This window comes from Aphanomyces invadans (genome assembly GCF_000520115.1).
Source record: "Aphanomyces invadans strain NJM9701 unplaced genomic scaffold supercont1.8, whole genome shotgun sequence".
NCBI classification, from domain to species: Eukaryota; Oomycota; class Saprolegniomycetes; order Saprolegniales; family Verrucalvaceae; genus Aphanomyces; species Aphanomyces invadans.
Window position 1 is genome coordinate 325,180 of NW_008580153.1, and position 19,361 is coordinate 344,540.

Here is a 19,361-nt window from a genome sequence, read left to right on the forward strand (position 1 = left end):
CTCGGCTTGCTCTGATGTCTGCACTGTAATGCCGTACCTTTTCGACTTCAGTGGAGCTGCCAACAGGCTCATGAGCCACGCGATTTCTTTGTGCGTCAACGAGGATGCGAGTCGGCCAGGGGCAAAGCCCAACGTGCCCATGACGCGTTGCTCATCTTTCCACTGGAGGGCCTTGCGATGGAGTCGTTTCGCGGCCGTTCCTTTCTTCAAGTGGTTTGCATACTTGGACAGCATCGCCAAGTGATCTTGTCCAATTTCTTCAACGTTTTCGAGTTCGTAGAATCCGACGGTGTACAAGTCGAGTTTGTCGCTCGCATCTCGACGAAAAACATCCTTCGACTTCAGCATCCCCACGAGGCGCCGTGCCGTGGCCCTCGTCTCGACTTCCGTCATCGATTCGACACGGACGGGGGCATGCTCGTACGGCTTGACAGTCTGCCGGCGAATGGTCGCGTTTGTGGCGATCTGTTTCTTGTGAAATGCGCTATATCCGATGTGTTTGCGCCGCATCGACGTGGCTAGCTTGGTGAAATTGAAATTGTGGCTCTGTCTGAATGCTCTGCCCAGAACATCACTCAGTGCAGTGCTGTCGTCGAGAGAGGAGGTCTCCGTTCCAGCTGTAAAAGAAACAATCGCCTTGTGGAACTTGGGGCGACGCTTGGGCATGGTGGCACTCTCGTCCAAGCCGTCCACTCGACGTGTCCACGACATACTTGGATCGCCGCTCTTCCCGTTGGGCATTTTGATGGGGATTCTAGAGTCCTTCGCGCATGGATCGCGTTCCCAAAACGAAATAAGGACCAAAGTTGCGATCCCTCGCGTCGGCATCGGTCCAAACCATGGCACTGTGCCGACGAACGAGTGGCGCGTCGATAGTGCTGACTACCTGCTTTCGCTAAGCCAATGTCAAAGGCGCCGCATATCTGCCTCCAGTCCATCCAAGTGCGCACGATAGCGTGTTGTTCATTCTCTCCGAGCTGCATGCGACTGACTAAACGTCGACAGACGTCTCCGTTTAACCGAGGAAGGTGGTTTGGTAGGCGCAGCATCTTCATGTGGACCTGTGTCACCTCAACAATCGACTCGATGTTGTACATTCCAACTCGTTCCATGTCCAACACATCCTTTGGATCTTCTCGACGAGTCGTTTCGACGAACGCACGAAGTGTACGTGCCAAGCGTCCTCGTCGACGGTGTGAAGGCGCATGGGGCAAATGTCGAGAGGGATATGCGCTTTTGCTGCATCGTCGCGTGGGTCGAGATGTGGTGCTTGCCGAGAGCGCTGGACCCTCGTTGCAACGCGAAAACCGGCCGTGTCGACAGTGGCGGGACCAGCATTCACCTCTTATCGTGCTGGAGGAGTGAAGGTCGATCCCACGGTACAACGTGGGCGGTTGGAGAGGGGCAATTCAACAGCGTGACATTGACGCATCGAACGCCTTGTAGGCGCAGCCAACCTACAACGCTGTTGGCTCTGCTCAAAGCTACAGCGCTGGCCATGCGCACCGATCGCAACCTTACACCCGCCTTCACACGCTTCTTTGAGTTTGCGAATCCTGCATGGCGAAAACTGGAGAGTCGACAATGGACAGGCCGCACAGCCCATGTGAAGACGTGATGCGAAGAACCCATCGACAGGAGGCAACATGCGGAAGCTCAAAACATGATCTCGCTTTGAATGATTTCTCGTCTCGACACGACTTTCGAGCGAGTCGACGACGTCCAAGAGGATCGTTCTACAAGACATTGTGTGGAAAATGCGATTCGTCATGTCCATGCAGCGCTTGATTCGTTCGGTTGTCGTTCACTTTCCATGGACAAACTATGGTGAGGAACTGGAAGGCTTTGTAAGAGACCTTTCATCTGGAGAAAGTCTTCGGGTGGAATAGCTCGAAGCTAGACAAGACGGATGAGGGGAATGTATGCATCGGTTGCCATACGTAGCCTTGTCCAAGCTGGCATCGCCGGGTTTTCCAAGGCTCGCCTGGTAGCACAACATCGACAATGCTGGCATCTTTGCCACAGACCGTGCTCACGACTTCTCCCACCAGCACTGCATCGTGGCGCTCGAGGACATCTGCCCACATCGCATCCACAACATAAACTTGCACGAACAGCCCTGGCTAGGATGCTCGTTGAGAGATACAATGTCACCCTCCGTTTGTTGTGCACCTTGCCAAAGCAGCCTTGTGGCGGCGGAGTACCAACTATGACTTGGGGGATGAGCAACCGCCGGAGAACCTGGACATCCTGCTCTGGCTTGTCACCTTGAACATGCACACGAACTTGAGCATCGTCTCCGTCGCCGTGACAGTCCTCCTCACTGGCGTGACCCAGGAACCACATATGCAGCCACTTCTTGAGCACAAGCATCGCTGGAATCGAACCCGATCTGCATTCCGCGCGGTTTCGTCGTGCATCGGACCAACATTCTGATATCTATCGAAGTCGAACGTTGCCAAGATACGACCGCGCGCGCTGTGCCGTCAAGTCGCCGCTTCCTCGCAGAGTTACTCGAATCCATCATGCAGATGGGAGCAACGGATGCTGGGAAAACGAAGCTGTCCTCGTGGGCAGGCAAAACCATCAGCCACTTTCGCTCCACGGCACGAAAATCGCTGGACGGGACGGACGAGTGGACTGCACTGCCGTCGACGGGCCTCCATCGCCTCATCCGCAAATCCGATGCCAAGGACGCAGACGCGCTTTGTGCATTATTGACGTGTCTTGAGGAGAAAGACGTGAACGGTGTCACCTCCGTCGTCCAAAGCATGCCGAAACTGATCGAGTCTCCAATTCACGTACGCACTCGTGGACGCATTGGGCTTGTGTGTAACCTGGCGTCGCATAGGATGACGGAATCTTATTGCACTCACTTTGTCGCTGGCCAAATGTAGCGGACGTCTTGCCGCTCCTTGAACTTGTTGTCCACACGTTTCCTGAAGGCGTAGCGTACATGGACCAGGTACTCGTTTTGCATCACAGGGAGCGTTGTTTCGTACACACCACAACGTGGCGCAGATGGGGCGCACACCTCTGCATTGGCTTTGCATGAATCCAACGGTGTGCGCGCGGAGCATTGAAATACTCGTCATGGGATTTCCCGTCTCCGCGGCAATGTGCGACAAAGAATCGGCGTTGCCGATTCATTACTTGAGCTGCAACCCATCCCAAACGATCGACATGACACTCAAGCTCCAGCATTACGAGACGTTTTCTCTTCGCAATCGAGTGCGTGCCGTAGATTCGTCTGTTGTGACTGATGACGCGAGGTAGGACGGTCGCACGCCGCTCCATTGCCTGCTCGCTCGCAGTTCCACCGATTTCGAGCTGTGTGCGACTCTATTATCCCTGGCCCCCGAAGCCATTTCAATCGCCGACCACGTTTGTTTTACTGCAAAACCATCGTTGCCACAACGCACTTGGATGTTTCATTAGATGGGACGCCACATCCTCCATTGGGCGTGCGCCGCCAAGAAAGAATTGAATCTGAACTTGCTGCAGCTCGTCTTGACCTTGGATCCGGTAGCCGCGACTCGTAGTGACATGGTGCGTGCTCCCATCCATGCGAGTGGGTCTCTTCTCGCCACAAGATGCTCAGACGGTTGTGTCGTGGATGGCGGTAGAATGGCCACATGCCGCTGCATGTCCTGGTCTCCAACAGACTGATCCACGTCGAAGCGCTTCAGCTCGTGCTGTCTGCATATTCCCAAGCGGTCGACGTCATCGACGCGGTGTGTGCGCGCGTTCTCTTCACGTGGCGCACTGCTCACTGTGCTGTAGAGCGGACAGTCACCATTCCATGCATTGTGCGCGAATGAATCGGTGAACTTAGCCATGCTCCACGCTCTCATGGATGCCACGAGTGGCCACCTCTCCACGTGCTTGAGGTGGCTCGATGATGTACGAACGTTCTCTCGGCGTTTGAGTCGTTCATGCGATGCATGAACCAGGAAAAGTCGTCGGCGCTGCACATACTCTGCACGAACCACCGCGCGACGTCCGAGATGGTCCAGTTGGTGCTGCAGGGATACCCCGCGTCGGCTCAGCTCGTCGATGTGGTACCAAACGTGCGCTGTCGATGGCGCATCCATGGCCATTGCGTTCGGCTCACACGATTCCATCTAGTACGGGTCGACCCCGTTTCATTACGTGTGCGCGAGCCCAGCGGTGACTGTGGACCTGGTGTGGTTGTTCCTGGACAAGTGTCCGGCGGTGTGCAAGCTCGTGGACCAGGTACCGCCCCATCACAACTTGCATGGGACGCCGAGTGACGTTTGCGCATAGCGTGGAAAAACGCCGCTGCACTACATCTGTGCCAATCCCAACGTCACGCCCGACCTGATCAGCATTGTCTTTGACGCGTATCCGACGTCATCGCAAGTGATGGACCACGTACGTTGGAATCGATGGATAGCGCCGCCTTGTTTCTTGTTCTCTCTGGCTCATCCTCGATGTGCTTGGTGGCCGATCAGGCAATGAAGTTGCCCGTGCACTACGTGATCGAAAACGCCGGGATTCCATCCGACATGGCATACCGACTTCTCGCCAACGGATCCGCCTACCGCCTGCGCTACGACATCCACGAGGTCCCGCATACCCCCCACGCGTGCATCACAGGCTACTACAACAACACGACTGCCTCCTCTGTCTATTGTGCCACCGACACTGCGCTCGACTCGCGAACGTCCCAGACCGTCGTGCTGCACTACTTTTCCGATCGCACCACGTTTCAGCAGCTCTTGTCGACGCTGGCACAGCTCGACATCTCGGTGAGCAAGGGTCGCAACCCCACCGGAGCCCACGCTATCCAATTCACAACGATCTAGGTCACAGACGCGTCGACGACGACGGTGGCGTTGATCGATTCGTTCGAGAACGCGCGCAAACGGATTCGCATGGCGTACAGTCTCTCGAAGTCATTCTGGTGGAGGATGCACTCAAATGTCTCGATATCGTGTAGAGATGCGTCGCCAATTTTGGACTACTGCCTCGTGATGGAGCACCCCCACACGACTGTCCACGACATGTTGGCGCGTACGGACCCGCAGACCCTGATCACGTCGTTGGGGCAATGCGTGTCCCACTGGCACACAACCGCGGGCATTGCGCACGGCAATATCGTACGAACAACGTGCCGTTCTCGAAAATTGAGACGCATGACGACACTAGACGCCTCGATCCATCGGGTACTTTCAACGATCCGCCTCCGGTGTGTTCAAGCTCGTTCCGTCTTTGACGAGCCAATGCATCGCAGCTGACATGCCTCGTGTGCATTTCCCGCTGATGGAGCCGCTCTACTGCGCGCCGGAAATCGCCAAGGCATTGCTGACGAGTCCGTACGCCGTGCCAACTCTGTCATCCGACATGTGGCAGTTTGGTTGCACAATGTGGGCACTTTGACTCGTGGGGGAATGCCGTGTTGACGACTTTGCTGTCCATGATCGTAGGTACGAAGTGGTCACGGGAGTCCCGTTGGTCACAGCCATTGCACCCTTCAGTGCGATGCTTCCCCCCGAACAACTCTACCACGTGATAGCATCGCTGACAGACACCGTGTTGGGGCACATCTTGGCGCCACTGCCGCCTGATATCCGCGACATGCTGTCGCATCTCCTCCAAGTCGACCCGACGACGCGGTGGACGATCGATCGCGTCATGGTATGCCTTCCAAACATGCAACACGTCACGTTGGACAGGGGGTCGCCGGAGTGACGATGCGGTTGCTCCACCATCCACCGCCAGAGGTTCGTGCGACGGTGTCACTTGTCGTTGTGTCATTTGCGGCATCCCAGGACTTGAAGTGGTCGATGAGGTCGCGCACAAACGAGCATCTGGAGCTTGAAGCTGCAATCGCCACGCTTGGTTTGGAAGTCGAACAACTCACGCAGGGGCTTCTACAAGCAAAGACGCAACTGCGACACGTCGAGCTGGTACATCGGTGATGCAGTGCATCCGCTCAGCCGTCATCGGCTAGGATCGAGATGCGTTGCAGCGTCAGTTATGCGAACTCGTCGACCATCTCAATGTGGTCCTGGAAGAAAAGGAGGAATCCAGGCACCTCGCCGCTGTCGCCGAGGCCAAGCGCGCGTCGCTGTCAAGCCAGCTTGACACAATGGTGCAAATGGTCATCTCAGTCATCCCGCTCGCTCAGCGGGTCCGCAACTCCACTCTCCTTTTTCTCGAATTCAATGCATCGAATGGACGTGTGGTAGGTGTACGGCCAGTCAAGCGATGACTACTTAGCCCATGCGATGGCGGATGCAGCCCACGCTACGGTCAAACCAGCGTACGCACTGGATCGACCGGGGGAAAATTCCACGTCGACGTTGGTGGGGCTGCTCAAGGAGCACGTCCGCCGCACACTCATTGCCAAGGGGTGCATTGCAAAATGGTCTGCTGCGACGCCACCGCCATTCCTGGAGGACCATCCATTTCTCGAAGCATCCCACAACGATAGCTCCGAACCAAGTAGCATGTATTTGTAATTCACCTCAAGCCACCTGCCGGGTTCCTACCAAGACGTTGCGGACGCCTTCGTATGTGAGAAAGAAGAGGCAGCACCACGGCGCTTCCCGCAGGTAGTATGCTGTGAATCCCTTGTAAAACGCTCGAAAGCCCTGCTTCTGGTAAATGTCGCGACCGCAATCCCACACGCCAGTGTAGTGCCGATTGTTCTGGTGCACCATGAGCGTCGTTTTAATCACGTCCAACCTGACACGCCTCTTACGCATTCCCTTGACAATGAAAGCACAACACGTACGGACTCGACGCGACCGCTCCTGCGAATCCAGCGGCGAAACTTGCCGCCAATGTCGCGCCGACCGTCCCATCGCGGACAACGCCTGCTTGAATCAACGACACCTTACTACGGATTCACGGTGGGCAGTGGAGAGTTGACGGTGCAGAACGGTCGTCGTGGCCGCCGTACCTTTGGTCGTACGTGCCAAATTCGACGCCGTTGACAAGGAAGCACCGTTGAATATTTGGCGAGATGCCCTGTACGAACTCCCGGTCAATGCACGCAAATCGGCAGCGGCAGGTACCCGCAGGAAGCCGCGGTACCCTTCGGCATGGTATATTTGCTTCAAGGCGTCGCCGATGCCACGATAGAGTCGTTTTTTCGTGCGATCGTTCTAGTCTCGAGCTCTCGACACTCGGTTGCAACAGTTCCAATGGCGCTACCTGCATTTTGACCTTGACAACGTCGAGTCTACGACCGGCCGTCAACACTGTCCATCAAACAGAACACAGGCGTACGGGTTTGCCAGCGCGATGCCAATCGCCCCCGAGCACCCCCCCGCGATAAGTTTCGATGCATACGATGCCTCGGTCGGCCAAATGGGGGCGTCCCGAAGGGGAGTGTACAAAACCATGCTCACGCTGTAAAAGGTGACCTGGCGAATCACTGCGGGCGTCGCCCCCTTCCACAGTGACAGCACCCCTTCGTATCGCACGACCTTGCGAATCGTATCGACAAGTCCAGCTACATCATTGCCGCCGCCGCATGAGTCCCTTATCGAATTGGGATGGTCAATGCTAGGCATACCGTTGAATTGGACAGACGTCGGCGTGTGCATGCCGTGGGTTTGCATGCGAACTTTGGAGCAGTCAAGGGGGAGTGTGCATAGCTCGGCCGTCGAGGCCGCGACTGCACCCGCAACGAATCGCACGGCCAGCGGGTCATTGTTCTCCATCCTGGTGCGTCCCGGCCAGTTACACGTCGGTTCGAAACTCCCCCATCGAATTTCGACTGTGGCGTGACGTGAGTTTCAGGATCGGTGTATACGACTTGGAGAGCGCCGAGGGCAAGTCGCCCCCATCCTATGCATCCGCCATTGAAAGGTCGTGAAGGAGGCACAGGCACTCGCGTCCCACGATGGCGTCTCATCGATACAAGCCTGGTTTTTCCAGTGCATCCTTGGACAAGGGGCAAGTGGGCTAGTCCTTTGTTGGAGCCTACGTGGCCAAACCAAGTGCTGGGATTTTACTAAACCGCCAATACCGAAATCCTCCAACCCTTCTTTCAGCAGCAAAGCCCCACCAACTGCAATACTTCCTCCCGCGCCCGTCGTGGACAGGTGCCCGCCCCGTTCTCGGCATGGCTGCGACCATCCTCGCGTTGTCTCACCCAACAGGCTCCGATTCGACTTCAAGTTGAAGTTATAAATGCATTGGATTGGCTGAAATTCCACCGAATCTGGAATTCTAGCCAATCCAAGTCGAGTTGGGGTGGTTACCCACCCACCGTCACAGGGTTTGTTGGATGTCGGATTGAATTTGAGTCTCATGCACTCGATTCGACGCCATGGGCTCCATGGGGGGCGTCTCCCAGCGCGCATAGAACGCGTCGGCGCCGTAGAGCGGTGCAATGCGTGGTGGGTGTTATATGTTTGCATGATGGTCGGTGCATGGAATCCTCGGGGACGCTGGGATGCCTCAAGGGGTTTGGCTCAATTGAGAGCAGGCAACCTGTCGAACTTCGAAGTCGGTCGAGAAACTTTGTTTGAACGAAGGGTCATTCGGATGGGCCATATTCACACCCACCGCGCCGATCCCATGGCCGATGTGAGCTATGGCTTCTTCCCCACGGGCAAAGAGCTGTCGTCGAGTGTGAAGTGGATCAAGGAGCATCCGGTGGTCGCCACTGCCGCCGCTGTAGGGGCCACGGCGATCAGCATTGTCACGTACTTTCGAGCAACGACGGCAACTCCCGACGAAACGACCACGGGTGATGTGAGGCAGCGAGTAGTGAGTTGGTGCGATGTGCATGTCAAGACGGACGCCTCGCGGTCCCAAGAGCCCACGAAACATACCGTCAGTCCCACCGATTGTGACGTGGGGCTTGGATCGAACGGGCATGAAGACGATGACGCGCTTCTCGACGAGTTGCAAACATTGGCCATCACGACCCCAGACAAACGGGAAGCAGAAGACAGCGCGGGCTCAGAAACCCACACCAAGCACGACTTGCAAAGCGCGTCGCCCCAGTGGGGTTGGTACGTTGCGATTACCCCGCCGTCAGATGTTGCAACACCAGTTAGCAGTCTACCCCGCGCTATCACCGACCCGCTCCACATGACGTGCCCGTCGTCCACAACGTCATCAGCGTCCCTGATGGGACTCAAGCGAACTCAGTCGGCAAGGCTACGATAACCATCTTAAATATTCCAACATTACAGTTCAAATGAAGTGTAATCGGTGGGAGGCGCCGCCATGGGTGCGCGCTGCACCGCGGCCAACGCCGCGGCGAGGGCGTTGACCTGCTCATGTATGGATGCCATGGCCGCACGCAGTCGCTCGCACTCGTCGTTTTGCTTCGCTTCCATGCGCACTTCGTCAACATTGTTCCGTAGGACTTGGACTTCGACATCAAGTTGGCGAAGGTGGACCCCAACGTCCTGGAATCGACAGGTCGTCAGCAGAGTCAAAACGGATCATGCCGAGAGGACCTGCAATTGCCCCGCCATCTCGTGTGCCGTGGCAGCACTCGCAACAGCCGTGGCACAACCTCGCAGCACGTCCGACACAATGTCGTGCACCGATCGCTCTTCAATGTTCCATGCCATGGCGACTAGCGTTTCTTGGACTTGGCGAACTTGGCCCGCAACGTGGGTTTGGTTGTCGCCGAGCCTTGCGATGGCGTCGGTGCACCGTGCGTCGATCGTGCGCATTTGATTCGCAACGTGGTCGATGCTCGCCTGGGCTTGTTGTCGGACGCGAGCATCAAACACGGCGGCGGAGATGGCATCGTTCGTGTGTTGTGCTTGCCACTCGAAGCCCTGCTGTGTGTTCCAGGCCATGTTTCCCATGGCTTCCGTCGCCGCGTCGTCGACCACTTGGCTCACAACGTTTGCGACGCATTGCTCCACGGCAGTCGCGACTCGCATGTCCTCCAACGATCGTGTCCATGCCGCATTCAACGATCCGACGGCATGCTCGACGGACCCTCGCAGGTTGGACTCGACCACGTTTTGTGCAGTTTGCAAGGCGGCGAGCTGAGTCCGCAACGCAGTGTGGTGCACGAAGTTCTGCTGCGTGACTTCAACGTGGCTCTTCTCGACGTCGCCATAGACGGCCAGCAGCCGCGCGTGCATGTCGGCGACCCCTTTATCCACATGGGCATGGACTTGAGCGAGTTGGTCCTGCGTTCTATTGTCCATGTTCGCCCACCCTTGCCGCATCAATTCCAGCCGCTCGTCCATCGTCTTTTGCAAGCGCTCGACGGTCTGCGTGACGTCGGCAGCCGCAGCCAACCTGCACGAGTGGTCAGTGCAAAAGTTGTCGCAGCCCCATCCACGTCCTACCGGTCGGTGAAATCACGGGTTGTGATGTGCAGCGCATTTGCGAGCGCCACACGCATGTCTTCTTGGACGGTCTGGAGCTGTTTGTGCAACTTGGAAGTGATGTGATCGATCGATGTAGTCATCTCGAGCTGCGTCGCAAGAATCCCGTTGACGCGCACCGTTGTGGCGCTTCGACCGGACTCGACGTCGTTCCGGAGGGAGTCGAGGAGTTGCGTCAGCGATTTGGCAAGGCCCTCGATGCGCTTCTTGAGTCTCTCGTCTCCCTTTTGCCGCGCCTTGATCTCCATCGGCATGATGTCTTCCATTTCCTTCAACCGATGTTGAACATGCACCGTCACGTCGCGGGTCGCGTCATGCAAGTCAGCCCACTGGCTTCGCATGTCGTCGTCAAGTTGCTGGTACGCGGCACTTCGCGTCGACACCTCCCGCGCAACTTCGTCGGCCAGAGTTCGAAACCTCGAGTCCCAGTCGGTCGAGAGACTCTGCTCCGACACGTCCCTTCAGTGGTCTAGCAAGGCGTGGCATGAACGGGTACCTGTACGATGTGATTGAGCGCTCTCGCTTCATTTTGAATCCATTGCTCGAGGCCCAGCACGTGGTCTGTCATGCGCTTGGTATCTTGTACGATGTGGGCCATTCGTTTCGCCTCGATCGCCATGGCTGTGTCGCGCTGTTCTTCGACCATTCGAAGCATCTCCGTCTTGTCCATGGCGACGCGATTATTGAGGCGGTCCAGTTGACTTTGCAATCGCATCTCGACTTCGGACCACGACGCAGCATCTGCCTTTCCGTGTGCCACAGTCTGTGCTTTCTCCAGCTCGACCTAGCCGCATCCTCCCTTGATTGGGACTCGGGGAAACAGTGGGAGGTGGCACTACCTTCCACCGCTCGTTCCGGTCGGCCTCCAGGTCGGTCTTGACCTGCAGGACAGTGCTCCGCATCGACGCCACCAACGCCCGAAGCTCTTCAATCGATTGGGTGTGATCGCGTACGAGAGCCTGCGTAAAACCGAGTCGTTCGGCACCATTCGAAAGGAAGAGGTTGGTTCACCTCGTGGGAATGTTGCTGCGATAGCGCGTGGGCACGGACCAAGTCTGCCGATTTGGTCTCGGCCACGTGTTGTATTCGCTGGTCCAGCGCCGTGAGTTGCTGTTGCAGTTGCTGCTCGAGAGACTCGACGTGTTTGCCGACGCGAACTACCTGCACGCAATGCAGCACGTTCAATTCCCGACATGCCGCGCACAACGACCTCGCCAAACAGTAGAGCCGCCTTTTGTTTTTCGTTTTCGTGGCCCGCAGCGTCCGCCTGCAGTTTCGACGCCAACGCGCCCTGGAGGGTGGTGACTTGTTGCTGGACTAGTGAAAGATGCCGCATCAGCCGATGGAGTCCCAGGCAACCGAACGTACGTAATGTCAGCGCGGATGCTGTCTCGTCCTCTCGACCTTGGATGTTGTTGGACAGGAGCGATCGCAGTTGGCGCATTTCGCCTCGAGACTTCTCGTTTTCGTTCTCGAGCGCGCAGATCCGATCAAAGTACTCGTCGGCCAGCGTCCGTTCGGCTTCGCCATTGTTTTGGGACGACGACGACGGCGGCACCCGTGGATGGGCTTTGGGGTGCGGAGCCTGCATGCCACCGCCTCGATGGATCGACGGGAGGACGGTGCTCATGTCGCTGCACGGTGATGCTAGCTGCACGGGTGAATTGAGCGTTTCAACCAAGGAAAACTGCTCGAGAGAATTCGTCGCCGCCGACCATTTTTGGCCACGCGAGACACCGCCGCTGGATGTGTCGGCTATCATGTTTGCCTTGGCCAGGATAACTCAAGTGCAAGAAAAGTTTTGGTATATTTTGGTGGGTTTTGCAAAGGTGGGTGGTGGCGGCAGCACTCATCGAGGAAGCGGCGGCGGGGTGGCCTGTACAAGTCACTTCAGTCCTCTGTCAACCTCCTCGATAAAGTGAGATGACGTACAAAGTGCTGATCTTTTCGACCACTTTGTTGGGGAGTGGCCCCTCCAAATGAAACTTGGACTGGGTGGTGGTGGTGGTGAGGAGGAGGCTGGTAGAATGGACCAGCGACCGGAGGGTACCCACCCCCTCCATACATGATGGGATCGACCATGCCCGGTTGGTACTGGTCCATGTGGGGGTGGTGCATCGGAGGGCCTTGCATCATGACATGGGTGCCGTAATGATACGGCACAGACACGCTGTCGGAATCCATGTCGTGATCGTACACCGTGTCATGCATCCATGAATCGACGTAGTGCGACGGGACTCCATACGGCACTTGGTGATGGCCAACGTATTGAGGATGCAGGGGAGGCGCGTGGTACACAACGGCAGGCGCGGGGGCCGGGATCGAAAAACTCGGCACGAACGCAGACGCGGACGCGTTGAGCTTGAATTCTTTCGCGTTTGGGTTCAGGCCCTTCTTTGAAGCTGAAGGAATTGGTGGTGACGATGCACTGCTCTCTGCTTTCTTCTCCGTGGTGGCAACCGGTGCTGCAGCAGCCTTGGGCAACGTCGGATTCCCTTTCTCGTTTTCCTGGTCGTTAAAACTCCAACCTTGAATCGACGGGAAACATGTAGTGGTATGCCAGCACACTTACCACAGGAGGTTGGGGAGCAGTTTTCCGGGGAGACGCAGGTTTCACGACTGCTTTCGGTGATGTGGCGGCGGTTTGCTTCGACTTTGGGGAAAGCGGCACCGGCATTTTGGCTTCTTCGGCTTTGCGGAGTGCCGGGGGAATGTATGCATTGGCGCTGCGTGGAAGGTTTGACTCTACTCGGTCCATGATGTTTTGCGTTCTTGCAACGAAGGACGTACGCATGTCAATGGACTTTGATGGCCTGGCCACAGAACTGTACCGCGCTTCTTCGTCAATCGAGTCGTGCGTGTAGTTGCCGCGCTCTTCTGCAACGTGGTGGTTCTGCGATGTCTGGGATTCGATTTCCCGCGCGAGTTTCTCGGCGGCCCTCGATTGCTCGTGCGAAATCTTGGACTTGTCCAGCTTCGTCGTGTACAAGTTTTCATCGTACGTGTCTTTCACCCCAAATAGTTTCGAGTTGACTTCGAATTGGTTCCACGAGGTCTACAGGTATAGAGCCCTGTCAACATAAATGTCGTGGCGGAGGCATGATGGATACCTTGCCGCCGCGAGCGTCCAACTCGCCGCTGTCGAATGAAGGGTCCAGCCACGACGATGCCGCTTGGAGTTCACGGCCGTACAAGTGTGCCTTGGTGTTGTTCGTAATGTCGCTGTCAGTTTGGAAGGATTGCCCTGCAGCAAGCTGTTGCGGGTGGCCATGTCCTCGATTGGCAAGGTTGTCTTCTTTGGGATGCCCCGTCGTTGTAATGTGCGCGAGCAAATACTTTTGGATGACAAACGTGCTTCCTGTCTCAAACGGGTCGCTGCCAGGTGTCACGCGCTGGGTGTTCTTGAGGACGACGGTGAAGTCGTCGGGGTCAATGCAGTCGAGTACCCCCGTGTACTTGCTCTGGTCTGTCAACGTGACTTCGACGGCACGACCCATATAGAACAAGAAGATGTAAAGGGCGCGATGACGCAGCAAGCGCTTTTGGTGCGATTTGTCCTCATCGGAAGTCTTGGTGTTTGGCGACACTGTCGACGCAGCCGCGGTGAAACCGGGGGGTGTCGACTTTCCAGCTGGCGACAGTGCAGGTGCTTGTTCCTTCTTGGACGTGGGGGTACTACGTTCATACCAGGTCATACTCATTCGACTTCATATGCGGTGTACACACCTGGATTTCTTCTTTCCCTTGGCAGCTGGCGCTCCGCCGCGGCGAGACGAGTCATGGGAGCTCATTGTGGTTGTGGATAGATGTCTTGGTCACAGAGCGTTCGTATCCGTAGCACAGATTTTGTATTTTTAACACGAACGTCAATGATAACTTGATATTTGTATTCTCCGTAGAGAAATATTTTTTCCATCGACGAAGTTACAGCTATCGCCGACAGAACCTCCATCGAAAAAACCTTATTAAATATCAAAGGGTTTTCAAATGTTGGTACGCAAGGCAGCATTGGCCAGAGGAACTTCAAGGTCCAGAGAGGAAACGCGCCGACGATGGACCTCGTGGCGAAGCGACTCCAGGAAGCGACGCTCCTTCAGCGGAAGCGCGATGAACTGAACGAGCTAAAGGCGAAGCGCATTGAAAAGTCAAAGGGGCCGGCTTCATCTTTCAGTGGCAAGCAAAAGAAAGCACAGTTGCGCGAGAAAAAGGCGCGCATCCAGCAGCGCCGCGATGACATGAACGCCATCACAAACGAGCCGTTCTTTGTCGAAGGGTCCGACGAACCGTTGGACTTGAGCAATCTCAAGGGTATTCGCACGTCGACACTAAAGCTGTCGGCGTCACTCGGTCGCCAGAGTAAAGACGTGGTCGACAAGGAAGTGTCGTCGTTCTTTGTGAAAGAAACCAAGGAGCAGGTGCAGTTGCGGATCATGGAAGGGCAGTATCCGATCGATATGTCCCATCGCTTGAAGCCTCTCCTGTGGAAAGAGTTGACTCGAGATCCGCTCTTGGACTTTCCCCAGCGACCGTCCTGGAACTATAAGCAGTCCAAGGAAAAACGTACGTGACAGTGCCTGGCAACGTTTTCACTTGGCGATCTATAGTGCACGACAACGAGAGCATCATGTTTGACGACTGGCTCGCTACCATCCACGACAAGTACGACTCCGACGACCTCAATCATTTTGAGCACAACTTGGAAGTATGGCGTGAACTGTGGCGCGTCTTGGAGCGGTCCACACATGTATGAACTCACGTAGGCTTCTACTTGATACTCGTTCTAACCACAGACTCGATGAGTAGATTGTGATTGTGGCAGATATTCGGAACCCGCTGCTGCACATTCCGCCGTCCGTTTACGACTACGTCACGGACCGCATCAAGAAGCCCCTCGTGATTGTACTAAACAAGATCGATCTCATCCCATGGGACCTTGCCCTTGCTTGGCGCGCATTCTTGACCAAGCGGTTTCCCCAAGCTACACTCTTGTACTTTTCCAGTCGATCCAACTCCATTCAGCACCAGGCAGACCTGAACGGACGCCGCAAAGTGCTCAGGTGTGTTCGACGCGTTTTCATATTTGAGCTTCCATCTAATTGTACACGATGCGAGTAGTGAAAAGCTGAAAGTCGGCGACCTTTGCGCTGTCCAAGGCGCCCAGAGCATCCTGATCGCATGTGGCATCGAACCTGACGTAGCGACTGCCGTCATTCATAGTGTCCTTCAAACCGAAGAGGGCATTGATGGCGACGATGACGAGACTGCGACTCCAACCACCATCACCAAGAAGAGTCGTCGAAAGAATAAGGAAAAGGCCAAGCAGCTGCAAGCTGAGGAGCGGGAACTACGCGACGTGTGCGACTATTGCGGTGACGACGCTCCCGTCGTGAGCTGTCAAACCTGCGCGACATCGTTCCGCGACCTTCGGCTCTGTGCTCGATGCAACCGCGATATCCACAAACATCAGAAACACAATGTTGTACCCTTGGAGGGGTACGCGGAAGCGGCGGCGGTGGCTGCAGCCGAAGCGGACGAGTTGAAGCGGTTGACGATCACGATCGGGTTGATTGGCCATCCGAACGTGGGCAAGTCGAGTGTCCTGAATGCACTGGCAGGAAAGAAGCTCGTGAGTGTGTCCCACACTCCAGGGCACACGAAGCGCCTACAAAGCATTTACATTGCGCCGCAGATTTGCATTTGCGATTGCCCGGGCCTAGTGTTCCCCTTTGCGGGCGTACCCAAGTACATGCAAGAGCTGAGCGGGTTGTTTCCGTACTCGCAGGTGCGTCGTTTCCCAGAGTGATGCCCCCTTGTCACTCCGTGGTCGAGGTAGACCCGTGAACCGTTCTCGGCCGTCCGATTCCTGTCCGAGCACGCCCCTCTCGAGACAATATTGAACTTGGCTCCGCGCGTTCAAGAGTTTGATGGTTACATGGAACCCTTGGTAGTCCCGCATTCACGCTATGGTCGCTTGTTCTAACGCGCTGTGTCTATAGGAATGGTCGTCGTGGACGATCTGCGAAGCGTATGCAGAGAAGAAGGGATACAAGACCGAACGCCGCGGCCGACCGGACCATCACCGTGCCGGCGCCGAACTCATCCGAGATTGCATGGATGGGGTGCTTCCACTGTACTTTTACCCACCCGACTACACGGGGCCGTACTTGGACGGGACACAACACGATTCGTACTGCGGAGAACATGCCGTCTTTCGCCTGAATCACTTGGACGAAGCTTTGGCCATGACCTCTTTGAGTGACAACAAAAAGTGTGGCGACGGGAGCGATGACGAGAGTGGTGATCAAGATGTCACCGCGTCGTCGGCGCCGCAAGGATCTGGCGGCCACACAAGTGTGTGGAATCTCTTAAACGGAGATTCGACCGACGAAGACGATAGCGACGACGAATAAAAGAGTGTTGAGGCAGTGAAAACGTTTGTTTATGGAGCTTCTACTTGGCACGACGAAGTTGCTTGGACTGCTTGTCGTGGCGCACTAGCAGCGGTTTGCCACTGAGCAAAATATCGAGGCTCTTGGCCTCCAGCTTCGCCGCCTTTGACGAGTCCAACCAAAACGTCGTGCGCTGAATTTTGAAAGTGTACATTCCACTTTCGTCCTTCGAAAGGAGCTTCACGTCTGAATCACATCACGATGAGGAACTGACTCGACAGAGGCGACGTACCGCGAGGAAGTACGTGGAACGACTTGGGGACAAAGACGCCGTCGACCGTGACCTTCATAAACTCATCTAGACCACGGTCACTTTAGCGGCCTGACGCAACGGTTGACGAGGCGCACCACGTTGCCCGATGGTGCGGCACACCGCCACCGACTTCACAACTCGCTCGCACAAGTACTTGGTGCCGTAGAAGAGAAATGCTGCAGGTCCAAGTTCGATCACGATAGACTTGGTGGTGGAACTTACCTGAAGCACTGACCATTGGCCCAGCCGATGCGAAGATCTATTGGCGACCACGCGTAACTCGTCGCTACTGTCCACGACATTGTGGGCCACATACCTCTAAGTTGGTCGCACCATCCGGTAGTGTATACAAGATTTGAGCCGTGAATGCCGCCGCTGCATACACCTGGATGGCAGCTCCCTTGCCAGCGTACCAAGGCCACGTGGAATTGGACTGGAACACGATGGATTCGTTGGTTCGCGACGTCACAGTGTTGCTCGAGGTATCTACGCCCCCACTACACGATTACAAGGCAAAACGTTGCATCAGTCCAGCTTATCAATCTGTTGTGTACGAGAGCTCACCCAATGAATTGGGAAAATCGCCTCGATCCAGCCGGAGGCGCCGCCGCCTTGGCCAGCGCACTGCCGACGCGAACAATGCGTTGCATTGACATTGCGACACTGGTGGAGAGCTCTTTCTTCGAACTTCGACAACTGCAACTTCGATTCGAAGGACATGTGTATCCCAACTGTGGCACACCAACATGGCAGCACCGACCGATTCGCCGACGTCTCGGCATTTGCATCATCTTCGCGTCCAGCGGGTAGGAACTCTTCCAGCTGCAATCCACGCATCATGCTTGCGTGCGTAGCAGCAGGCGGATGTGAACTGCGGCATCACTCAGGACAACCCGATGCTGCATGCAATGTGGGCGACTCATCGCCAGCACGTGGATGCAACTTTGCTCGGTTTGCAGTGTCTTTCGCCCGAGACCGGTCAGCAGCCACGTCAACCTCCGCTTGAGTCACTACCTTCCAACATATTTGTACTTGTACACGGAAACAATAGCTCACCCACCGACTTGGACAAACTCGCAGCGGCGCTCCTTTCTTCGTTTCAGCCTGGGGACAGCCTTGTGCTGCAAAGTTCTGGCAATGCCGGGCATCTGACGCAGCGCGGTATTGCTTTCTGTGGCACGATATTGGCCATCGAGACCTTGGGCATGTTCCTCCGCTACGACGTGGACAGCTCCGACCCACGATTGTTCAGCATCGTCGGTCACTCGTTTGGTGGGCTCATTGCCCGATACAGCTTGGCATTTCTGCAAGTGATCTTTTCTGCGCTGTGCATCACCCCAGTATCCTTTTCCACGCTGTGCACTCCGCATCTGGGATCTCGTCGACCGGGTGGCGGCGTCTGGAAGGTACCTGCTCCCTTGTCATCTCTTGGACGAGGTTGACATGGCCGGCACTTCTAGCGCGTGGTGCAGCGCGCGGTGCATGGAATCTTGTCCATGAATAAATTGTACGGGCAAACGGGACGTGATCTTTTGCTCGAAGGTGCAGCTGTAGTCCTTGCAACGACGTTTGTTGTTCAATCGGTGACACGTCCAACGCGGTAGGCGAACCCAATTCTGTGTTGGAGCAAATGAGTCAGCCAGGTTTGAGAAGTTTCGGTTCGTCCTTTTGGTTTGACGCATGCCGGTAGATTCTGCATTTGTTGTAGCGTTGAAGCAGTTTCGACGTCGCACGCTGGTCGGTCTAGTCGCTCGAGATCACTTGGTGCCGCATGCTTCTGCGTGTCTTACTCGAGCGGTGCCTGCAATTCCACTTCGCCCCGCCAAGGATGCGTCATGGCAGTGGACCTTGGCACATTCCGGTGTCGACGGTGACGACGCCATCCTGACGCAGTGTTTGCGGGCGTTTCCACGACTCGATATCTCCGAGGTCGAAGCTAGCCATGTGCGGCAATTCACTTCAGATAACGTCGAGTTTGACGCCCAGTACGCTCAACCACAAATCGATTGCTGTACGATGATCTGTCCTTCTGTAGCCAACGGGTAGCCATCAACTCGACCCTTCTCGACGTGGCTCAACTCATGCCGTGGCGACGACTGCATATTCGTGTGGACAGCAGCAACATCCACTGGAAAAAAGTGCACGACTGGCCCATAGGGCGCAATCAACCCTCCGATAGCCGCAGCGACGAATTCATTGCACTATTTGCGAGCATGCTAGTCGAGGACCATAAAGACCAAAAGAATGCATGAGGCTTCACGTATAAACGTCTCATCTGCTAGTGCAAAGGGAGCTTTTCTCGGGACGATCGGT

The 19,361-nt window shown here is 56.0% G+C and overlaps 10 protein-coding genes across 17 annotated transcripts; 5 read left to right on the forward strand and 5 right to left on the reverse strand.

Moving 5' to 3' along the window:
* Positions 1–177: 177 nt before the first annotated feature.
* On the forward strand, positions 178–522 carry H310_04852 (hypothetical protein; the record flags this gene model as incomplete). Its single annotated transcript, XM_008869374.1, has 1 exon — positions 178–522. The coding sequence occupies one exon, from the start codon at positions 178–180 to the stop codon at positions 520–522; it is 345 nt and encodes a 114-aa protein (XP_008867596.1).
* A 1,106-nt stretch (positions 523–1,628) lies between these two features.
* Positions 1,629–2,387, reverse strand: H310_04853 (hypothetical protein). 3 transcript variants are annotated; one of them, XM_008869377.1, is made up of 4 exons: positions 2,268–2,387; positions 2,173–2,207; positions 1,941–2,123; positions 1,629–1,896 (listed from the first exon to the last, which is right to left on the reverse strand). In XM_008869377.1, the coding sequence occupies exons 1-4, from the start codon at positions 2,371–2,373 to the stop codon at positions 1,768–1,770; spliced, it is 453 nt and encodes a 150-aa protein (XP_008867599.1). In that variant the 5' UTR covers positions 2,374–2,387; the 3' UTR covers positions 1,629–1,767. The 3 variants fall into 3 exon arrangements, with proteins under 3 accessions (XP_008867599.1, XP_008867597.1, XP_008867598.1); XM_008869375.1 differs by having other exon boundaries at positions 2,173–2,387; XM_008869376.1 differs by having other exon boundaries at positions 1,629–2,123; positions 2,173–2,387.
* Positions 2,388–2,441: 54 nt separating this feature from the next.
* Positions 2,442–6,719, forward strand: H310_04854 (serine/threonine protein kinase). 4 transcript variants are annotated; one of them, XM_008869378.1, is made up of 19 exons: positions 2,443–2,801; positions 2,852–2,965; positions 3,022–3,231; positions 3,277–3,384; positions 3,439–3,549; positions 3,627–3,734; positions 3,784–3,903; positions 3,954–4,061; positions 4,129–4,236; positions 4,288–4,395; positions 4,476–4,772; positions 4,830–4,903; positions 4,964–5,123; positions 5,173–5,390; positions 5,451–5,661; positions 5,700–5,747; positions 5,796–5,933; positions 5,978–6,157; positions 6,216–6,719. In XM_008869378.1, exons 1-19 carry the CDS (start codon positions 2,526–2,528, stop codon positions 6,486–6,488), a joined length of 2,970 nt encoding a protein of 989 aa, XP_008867600.1. In that variant the 5' UTR covers positions 2,443–2,525; the 3' UTR covers positions 6,489–6,719. The 4 variants fall into 4 exon arrangements, with proteins under 4 accessions (XP_008867603.1, XP_008867602.1, XP_008867600.1 ...); XM_008869381.1 differs by lacking the exons at positions 5,451–5,661; positions 5,700–5,747; positions 5,796–5,933; positions 5,978–6,157; positions 6,216–6,719 and having other exon boundaries at positions 2,442–2,801; positions 5,173–5,212; positions 5,258–5,414; XM_008869379.1 differs by lacking the exons at positions 2,443–2,801; positions 2,852–2,965; positions 3,022–3,231; positions 3,277–3,384 and having other exon boundaries at positions 3,395–3,549.
* Positions 6,167–7,798, reverse strand: H310_04855 (hypothetical protein). Its single transcript, XM_008869382.1, has 7 exons — positions 7,550–7,798; positions 7,261–7,486; positions 7,186–7,213; positions 7,047–7,136; positions 6,932–6,999; positions 6,764–6,868; positions 6,167–6,714 (listed from the first exon to the last, which is right to left on the reverse strand). The coding sequence occupies exons 1-7, from the start codon at positions 7,695–7,697 to the stop codon at positions 6,495–6,497; spliced, it is 885 nt and encodes a 294-aa protein (XP_008867604.1). The 5' UTR covers positions 7,698–7,798; the 3' UTR covers positions 6,167–6,494.
* A 713-nt stretch (positions 7,799–8,511) lies between these two features.
* On the forward strand, positions 8,512–9,312 carry H310_04856. 2 transcript variants are annotated; one of them, XM_008869384.1, is made up of 2 exons: positions 8,512–8,999; positions 9,048–9,312. In XM_008869384.1, the coding sequence occupies exons 1-2, from the start codon at positions 8,527–8,529 to the stop codon at positions 9,154–9,156; spliced, it is 582 nt and encodes a 193-aa protein (XP_008867606.1). In that variant the 5' UTR covers positions 8,512–8,526; the 3' UTR covers positions 9,157–9,312. The 2 variants fall into 2 exon arrangements, with proteins under 2 accessions (XP_008867606.1, XP_008867605.1); XM_008869383.1 differs by having other exon boundaries at positions 8,527–9,188.
* H310_04857 lies at positions 8,512–12,011 on the reverse strand. 2 transcript variants are annotated; one of them, XM_008869385.1, is made up of 8 exons: positions 11,715–12,011; positions 11,557–11,663; positions 11,358–11,507; positions 11,186–11,305; positions 10,843–11,130; positions 10,308–10,789; positions 9,453–10,257; positions 8,512–9,401 (listed from the first exon to the last, which is right to left on the reverse strand). In XM_008869385.1, exons 1-8 carry the CDS (start codon positions 11,974–11,976, stop codon positions 9,177–9,179), a joined length of 2,439 nt encoding a protein of 812 aa, XP_008867607.1. In that variant the 5' UTR covers positions 11,977–12,011; the 3' UTR covers positions 8,512–9,176. The 2 variants fall into 2 exon arrangements, with proteins under 2 accessions (XP_008867607.1, XP_008867608.1); XM_008869386.1 differs by having other exon boundaries at positions 8,512–10,257.
* Positions 12,012–12,134: 123 nt separating this feature from the next.
* On the reverse strand, positions 12,135–14,181 carry H310_04858 (hypothetical protein). The gene is made up of 6 exons (XM_008869387.1): positions 14,073–14,181; positions 13,457–14,021; positions 13,137–13,401; positions 12,919–13,091; positions 12,279–12,854; positions 12,135–12,222 (listed from the first exon to the last, which is right to left on the reverse strand). Exons 1-6 carry the CDS (start codon positions 14,135–14,137, stop codon positions 12,196–12,198), a joined length of 1,671 nt encoding a protein of 556 aa, XP_008867609.1. The 5' UTR covers positions 14,138–14,181; the 3' UTR covers positions 12,135–12,195.
* Positions 14,182–14,363: 182 nt separating this feature from the next.
* Positions 14,364–16,813, forward strand: H310_04859 (hypothetical protein). Its single transcript, XM_008869388.1, has 6 exons — positions 14,364–14,906; positions 14,951–15,090; positions 15,150–15,403; positions 15,462–16,128; positions 16,180–16,290; positions 16,343–16,813. Exons 1-6 carry the CDS (start codon positions 14,399–14,401, stop codon positions 16,754–16,756), a joined length of 2,094 nt encoding a protein of 697 aa, XP_008867610.1. The 5' UTR covers positions 14,364–14,398; the 3' UTR covers positions 16,757–16,813.
* H310_04860 (hypothetical protein) lies at positions 16,749–17,704 on the reverse strand (the record flags this gene model as incomplete). Its single annotated transcript, XM_008869389.1, has 6 exons — positions 16,749–16,981; positions 17,028–17,093; positions 17,144–17,224; positions 17,271–17,307; positions 17,365–17,545; positions 17,613–17,704. 6 exons carry the CDS (start codon positions 17,702–17,704, stop codon positions 16,797–16,799), a joined length of 642 nt encoding a protein of 213 aa, XP_008867611.1. The 3' UTR covers positions 16,749–16,796.
* A 90-nt stretch (positions 17,705–17,794) lies between these two features.
* H310_04861 (hypothetical protein) lies at positions 17,795–19,300 on the forward strand (the record flags this gene model as incomplete). Its single annotated transcript, XM_008869390.1, has 6 exons — positions 17,795–17,854; positions 17,903–18,454; positions 18,509–18,590; positions 18,653–18,691; positions 18,739–19,033; positions 19,084–19,300. The coding sequence occupies 6 exons, from the start codon at positions 17,795–17,797 to the stop codon at positions 19,298–19,300; spliced, it is 1,245 nt and encodes a 414-aa protein (XP_008867612.1).
* Positions 19,301–19,361: the final 61 nt, after the last annotated feature.